The 8,091-nt window shown below is 30.3% G+C and overlaps 1 protein-coding gene across 2 annotated transcripts in view; it reads right to left on the bottom strand.

The window, feature by feature from the left end:
- Positions 1 to 1,451: 1,451 nt before the first annotated feature.
- The window catches only part of Dpp10 (Dipeptidyl peptidase 10), a 521,190-nt gene continuing 514,550 nt past the window's right edge, over positions 1,452 to 8,091 (bottom strand). For both annotated transcript variants that reach the window (XM_081743917.1, XM_081743914.1), the window contains exon 15: positions 1,452 to 5,805. In XM_081743917.1, the coding sequence (XP_081600043.1) occupies positions 5,659 to 5,805 (147 nt within the window). In that variant the 3' untranslated portion in view covers positions 1,452 to 5,658. The remainder of the gene's footprint in view (positions 5,806 to 8,091) is intronic.

Raw genomic sequence — 8,091 nt, 5'->3', positions numbered from 1 at the left:
GTGTTCTAACTGGAGATTTTTTTTTATCGATTCATCGATATCAAATTTGAAAGTCGTCTTACTTCACAATAGCAATATCCTTTGGTATATCCTATTGCACATTCTATTAATATGAAAGAGACATATGAAAATGTTAAGTGTTCGCTAGATTGTGTGAACTACGAAGAACACCAATGGCTTCTGTGGGGCGATTTTAAAGCTATAGGCCTCCTGCTGGGCTGAAACACCAAACTCTGAGAATGAGACAGTCGTGCAAAGTGTGAACATTGGATTAAGAAAGAATGACCATCCCAAAAATCTCTGTCACCTAGTGTGAAGATTGTTGAACATGAACCACTTGTGGAGCGTTCAAAAATTTCACTCCCTCACCTGCATATAAAGTTAGGCATCACGATACAGTTAGTTCGTGCTCTAAATAAGAACGGTAAGTGTTTTAAGTACATGTGCAAAGTATTTAGTACTATGAGCATCTAAAAATTCACAGCTGGTGTATTTACTGGTCCACAAGTAAGAAGACTTCTCAAGGACCCATTTTTTTAAAAATACCATGGCCTAAATGAAGAAGAAAGCATGGCAAAGCTTCAAAATGTTATGAAAAACTTCCTGGGTAATACAAGAAGCTCTAATTACGAACATAATGTGGAAGGTTTGCTGCAAGATCTTCGAAATCTTGGGTGTAATATGAGTGTTAAACTACACATTTTACATGCACATTTAGAAAATTTCCCACACAATTTTGGTGTCTATGGTGAAGGACACGGTAAACGCTTTCACCAGGACTTAAAGGATATTGAAAAGAAATATAAAGGTCGCTGGACCATTAGTATGATGGCCGACTATTGTTGGTTGCTTAAAAGGCGTTGTGACTCCTGGAAGATTGGCAAAATGAAGGAAATTGTCCATAAGGAGTAGGCTTCTGTATTATTAATTGTACTATTTAAGTAAACTATCGTATTTGTTTGCATTTTCGTGTATTTAGTTCCTTTTGTCATTTTGAAACCACTGATTGTACATATATATATATTATGCATTGTATATTATAATGTAGTTTATAAAATTGATACAAACATACCTCCTCATTTCCAGGAAAACGTGACATGGTGGGAAAACAATTGATGTTATATTCATAATCAGTGCCCCAAAATTATAAGACAACAGTGCTCAATCCAAAATGATCGGATTTTTTTTTTTTTTTTTTAATCAAAATGCAGAGCAGTGTAATATTGTGGGATTATTAGAGAGAGCCATATATTGGGTTCTATGTAAACTCATTGATACCTACTGCAGTTTTTCGATCGATGAAGATAAGTGACATTTTCCCGAAATTTCTGAAGAGTAAATATTATAAACGTGACATAGGTGATACATCATTCAGTTACTAAAAGGTATGCGACGCATATACTCCGTATATCTTATTGTTAAAGAGTAAAATATTCGTTAAAGGTTAAGAAGGAAAAAAATACTATGAGAGATGTTTTAATAGGGATTTTTATTTTTGGGTAAAAACTCTAATAACAATCACAGAATTAACGTTAAAGAGAATATTATTTTTATGTACAATAGTTTACAATAACAATATTTTATAGGAAAAAATGCTCATATTGACGAACAATAGAATTCTGAAGAAATCTACGTAAAACTTAGCAATTTATATTAGATGCATTCACAAATGTATAGTGTGTAAAACATTAAATAATTTGACTTATTTCTATCTGTCATCAATTGATCATCTGGTAAGCTTAATTATTTATTTACATTTTGTACCTGGAATTATGGAACAATTAATTTACTAAAAATTACTTTTTTTCTTTCTTTTATACTTAGCAATAGTATCTACATGTTGAGACTCACAATGTGGGCCATCAGGAATAAATTCAGTGGGACATTTTATATTCCGGTTTCAATTGTTCTTGCTTTTGTTCTTTCGCATGATATACACGCCAACTTAGGTTATAGTCTAGAACTTCAAGTTATATCAGAGGTAAAATATTCTCCGGTAAAGTAAGTAAAATAATTAAATTTTATCTTTCTTTATTTCATGAAAAAAACGTTATTGTGATTATTTAGAAAGTACTTACGTGGTAAATATTCGTTATATCTGTATACGTAAAATATTTCTATATTTATGTGTAGTTGATATGGTCATACAGAGATTATTTTAATGAAGGTAGTCTAAGTTTCAAAGTTATTTTTCCTAATCAGAAACTGAGATCATTTGAACACAAGTGCGTATTATTTTCTTAAAAGTATTTATATACATTATCTCCAGTTTCTTGTTTTATATATAATAAAATATAATTGTTACATATTAAAATATGTATTGATTATAGAGTAGATATTGACAATAATGTTAATATGATTAATACCTTTGTTTGATGTTTAAAATTTTGTTTCTTATTTATTCTTCGAGGGAAATTATATAAAGGTCCGGGCCTTCGTCGAAGATACCTCACACAGTTCCCTATATTGCACATAGTAAGTTAAGTGTGGCCCGCCACACGTGAAGTTCAGCTGTGTTTCTCTAGTAGATTTAAGCAATTTTGGTTTAATAATTACAGATCCAGTAAACAATTTGAAAGTATTTAATACTGGAACTTATTTTAAAGAAAACAAATAGCGTTATTGCTTAAGAATATATGATCATTAACTTTCTAAATATATTTTTGAGAACCTAAGAAGTATTTCTTTTTAATTTTTTGAGAAAAAACAAGATTTTTCATTCATCTAACAATAAAATAAGCAATTCAATAAAAAGGGCTATGAAATATTAAAATATTGACTAACTACACTTATCACATCAATATGATATCCTGAAATATTTAGGGGTCTTGATTTAGTTTTGTGTCAAAGATATGACACAAGAAACGCTTAGAAGGTCAATATGACCTATAGTTAATACAACAACAACAATTAAAAGTATTGAACTAAATATACAAAAAGAAGTGCACACTATCCTAATTCTATATTACATATGCTTATATCTACATTTATGTATATTGTGCTTAGTTTTAAGTATAATATAACACCTCTATAATTTTTGAGGACAAAATGTTTTAATTTGGTCTTTCCTCGTATCTTGAAGAAGAAAGTTTGACCAAAATTAATGCTTTCTATAATATATTTTATGAAATATAACATCGTGTTTATCAACGATAAACTATTCCCAAGTATTGAATTATCTATTTGTTTCTGGAATTCCTGTATCAATTTTGTTCTTCCAAAGCCTTCAGATCTAAACAATGATTCTCTTTCAAGAAAATTACAAAGGAAACTTTTCCTAGTAAATGGTTAAAATTATGCAAAAAGTAGATGAATAACTATTATTGAAGTTATTTTTTCCCCTAAAGTTGAAGTCTGGAATATATTATTTTCACATATTGATAGATTTATTGTGATATCTAAAATTATTCTGAAAAAAAAAATGATATTTTATATCTAGCTAGTATGTAGATAGTTGTTCCCTTAAAACTTAACTTTAATAATCATGAAACTGGAATGTTTTGAAATTATCTAAATAAACAATCTTGAAATGTATCTCAATAGAATTAATAATTCAGCTCATATTTTATTTTATGAAATAAAATTTGTTTATAATTATTCCTTTTAAAAATAGAATACTTGTTAAACGCTTTTAAGTTTCAACTTGAATTTTAGGGTTTTTTAATTTTTTTTCATGTCGATTTCGTGTGATAGTTTGGAACATACATTTGAACTTCAATTATTGAGATTGAAATTTAAAGGAAATTTAGACCTCGTTACTACTTGGATTTTTCATTTGGACTAAAGATAAATCGATTTACAACCCACTTAACTCTATTTTCCTATAGTTTGCTTTACTATCTGAATACTGCTATAAATTATGCTTGAATTATAGCATTTTCTAAATAGACTAAATTTTGATAGCACTCCAGTGAAACCAAATATTTTTCTTCTTTGCTTCAAAATCAAGTAGACATGGTTGTTTTCTTGTGTATGAAATTATACATTGCTATTAAACATTAATATAAATCCTAAATTTCTTTTTATAACGAATTAAAAATTATGTTTGTTTGTTGAATATAATTTTTTATTTTTTTCAGAGCATTGAAATTATTCAACAACGACATTGTTATACTTTAAATGCATTTGTGAACATATACTAAAGTTAAATAATTTTTAATTTTGTTTTTAAGATTAATATTTAAAATTGTGATATACATATATTATTTGAGGAATTATCGAAACAAATTATTAAAATCTAAAATATATCTTTCTTGCATTGTCTTGAAGGTTTTTGTTCAGTCATTTTTCATATAACAAAGCACAAATTGAGGAATGCAGCCTACTACAGAAGCCTACTTTTAGCTCTTATCCACTTCACCTACTGAAATTTCGTCTCTTGTATTCGTTTTGTACATTTCTTCAATTATATTGGAAATCTACAAGTTGTATCGTGTTTCCAATTTCAAAATAACAATTTCATTTGTTTTTCAATATCTACAGCAAAATTCAAAGAATGAAGAGAAAATTCCCATCAAAATATTTTTCATAAAAACGTCATAGATATTTCTAACCATCCTACTTATGTACTCGTTCCTAATTACTTAATATAATAATTAATTTTCTTTTTCAGAGTTTGAAAACATATATTATTTATATATAATTTCTGGTTATATATATATGTACACATTTCTAAAGTCACTCTCTTGCTATTGCAGAAAAATACAATCACGTTATCACATTGTGAAAGATAAAAATTGCCCACTCGCTAAAACTCATTAACTACGATTTTGTAACTCCACCTACGTATATTATTGCACTTGAGCATATAATCTAAATATACACACATTCACTATAAAGAAGTAAATGTGTAAATAATTTGTTTCATACAGGCTCGAAAGAAGCCTGTACTTTTTCAGACAATATGAAACAAAATAAGATGTGAATTTATATTAATCTATACTGTACATATACAGTATATGCAGGATTTTAAAAGAAATTCTTATAAGAAACATCAAACAAATAATAATAAGCTTAGTTGTTGTTCTCTTTTCTAATTAAAAAAGATAACCCTCTTTCGATTCTCAGTGAAAGAACAATTCAATGAAGTAACACAGCTCTCGCGCATTTTCCCATCAATACTTGTGCGATATTATCTTTTTTCTTATTTTTCCCCTATTAGATGTCACACAAGGAGTCACTTTTCATTTATGAATCATCTGTTCTTTATTTTTAATCGAACGATTATATTAAAATGATGTACTAATATTCATTTTTTTACTTCCAATACTGTTCTTTATTTCACACAATCACATGAGGTCAATGTAGTACACGCTATTTCTTGGAATCGACACGTGTATTTCAACATTTTATTTCGAATTTACGTAGCACCGTAACATTATATATTAAACATTTTCATTCACGCTTATGTTTGGCACTTCAGAATATATATATATATATATAGTACGCGATATATCGTTGTGCTTTTCATATTTGGCGTTCTCATATTTTATCTGGGCACTTCGTACATTCTTGAATTGCAAGGCAAATATTGCTCAAAATAGTCTTATTTTTATACTTCTTTCTAAATCTTCCTTCAGCTTCCGTCAGCTTGGTAGTGCATCATTCAGTGGTGCTCCTATTCAGCTTGTGTCAGAGAGTAGAAACCAATATTGATATTTATTCCTCTGATCCTCCATTTTTAAGGCCTTCGTTCTTCAATTCTTCAGCTACTTTCTTTCGAAAACAGTCTTCGAGGAAGTTTGTTACAGATTGGTAAAGGTGTGCTTTTACTCTCCGTAATCCGTGCCCCTCATCAGGATATACCTACGATTAAAAAAAAAGTAATAAAAATAAGTAAAATATACTAGCGTATATTAATACATAGAGATATACAAAATTACAGTAATATATCTCACACTCACATCTTACTTCCTAAGCATACGTTCATGTTACATTACATCTGAGAGTTATGATCAAAATCAAGGCTGTTCATGAAAGTATGGAAAACTAGACATTAACTTCTAAAAGAAATCAATAATTTTTTTGTTGATGGGTTTTATTCGCTGACAAATTTTCCATAACTTATCTCTACCATCGTCTTCGCTATTATTAACTGACTCACATATTATTAATCTGTAGCTGAGAACTTCTGCAATCAACGTCCCTGCTGTAATTTATAGACCTTCATCAAACATAACCTTGGATGGAAATACATATTTGATATATAATTACAGATAGTTTTAGACTTAACAATAACAACAACCTTTCCATAACAGCTTTATTGTAACTACTGAAACTCCAGCTCGACTTCGAACATTATTGCAAAACTCTAATAATATTGAACATTTTTCTATATCACTAATCTTTACATATATTTTACTTTCACGTTGTTATAACAAACTTCAGAAGCAAAAAAGTAAACAAATGAGGAGTCTAGTATCGAAACCTACCATATCTATTTTTCACTTTTCAAGAGAATGAGAAAAACATGTAGCTCTGTTATAACAAGCGACTTTAATTATGTTCTTTCAACAATGAAATCTGTTTATTGTTGTCTACACAAATGTTCGTACGCACAGAATGGAGCACTGAGAAATAATAACACATTTTCAGACAATATACGCAGGATAGGGTAGTGGAAGCGAAAAATGGATCTGGTACGTTTTGATACTAGACCCCTCAAATACAAAGCGCTACTAACATCAAAACTACTGCCTTTACTGAAATTCTTTTCTGTCTGACATGCAACTCCAACTATGCATTTTTCTCTCAATACAAGCTGGTGAGGTGGAGTAAAGGGGAAGATAAGATTTAGGATTAATGATATAACGCACACACATGAACCGATTAATTAAGCATTCAAATGAAGAAATCAACTAATTCTTTTTTTGTAAGGCATTCTGTCCTCTTATAGTATCCTTGACAGAGATTTGGACCAAATTATAGGCAATTTATTATTATTATTCCAGCTTGTTTATAAATGAATGGTACGGTTTTAAAAATTAATAATAAATCTATTTATTACCTTACACTGGTAAAATCTACACCGTAAGCAGTGGATACTGTCCAAGTTTCTCATGCTCTACCTGATGTTTGCTTTTTCATGCTGGTCATGCAGCCCCTTACACCAGAAGACAAAGAGGAAATGCATGACTTTTTGAAGAGATACAGTTGAAAATAAAGGAAGATGGTTTTGTACAGACTCATCTTCTACGATGAAGTCACTTTCCGTGTAAGAGGCAAGGTGAACAAATACAACGTCCGTATCTGGGGAAGCGAGAAGTTACATACGCAGATAAAGCATCAGCGTGACTTTCCAGGAGTGGATATTTTCTGTGCGGTATTCAGCGAGAATGTGCGTGGCCCATTTTTCTCCGAACAAGAAACTCTGACCGGTGACTCATTTCTAGACATGTTGGAAACCTGGTTGTTACCCCAGCTGAACATCAATTGTGATGATTAATTTTGCAACTGGACAGTGCTCCGACCCATTTTCACATGAATGTACGAGAGATTCTTAATCGTGTTCTTCACCACCGCTGGATTGGACGTGCTGCAACAGAAGACATTAATCTTCTTTCTTAGCCACGTCGTTCGCCTGTTTTAACACCATGCGATTTCTTTCTTTGGGGATTTGTTAAAGACAGAGTTTATGTACCGCCAATTCTCGTGTCTCTTGAAGAAGTTTGTGATCGGATAACGCATGCACTGCAGACCATCACGGTGGACGATTTACAAAGAGTATGGGAAGAATTTAATTACAGTATAGATGTGTGTCGTGTGACCAAGAGTGTACATACTGAAGGACTGTGATTAATACGTCAGAAACTTGGACAGTTGCCACTGCGTATGCTGTAAGGTTTGCCCATAAATAGAATAAAAAATAGATTTATTAATATATTTTTAAAACCGCTGTATTAATTTATAAACACGCTATATTAATTCGTAAAATGACGTAAATAAAAGTAAGGCCATCCACCTCATGCTTTATAAGTGAGTTCTTTTTTCTAAATAACGTAAAACTGAAAGATTTAATTTATTTTTTATTTCTCCTAAACAATAACCTATACAATCGATATTTACTTAATTAAATTTTAAGTCTATGTTTTA

This window comes from Thermobia domestica, chromosome 2 (assembly GCF_964235325.1).
Source record: "Thermobia domestica chromosome 2, izTheDome1.hap1.1, whole genome shotgun sequence".
In the NCBI taxonomy this organism is placed as follows: Eukaryota; Metazoa; Arthropoda; class Insecta; order Zygentoma; family Lepismatidae; genus Thermobia; species Thermobia domestica.
The sequence above is the reverse complement of the archived record's forward strand: the minus strand, read 5'-3'. Positions and strand labels throughout refer to the sequence as shown.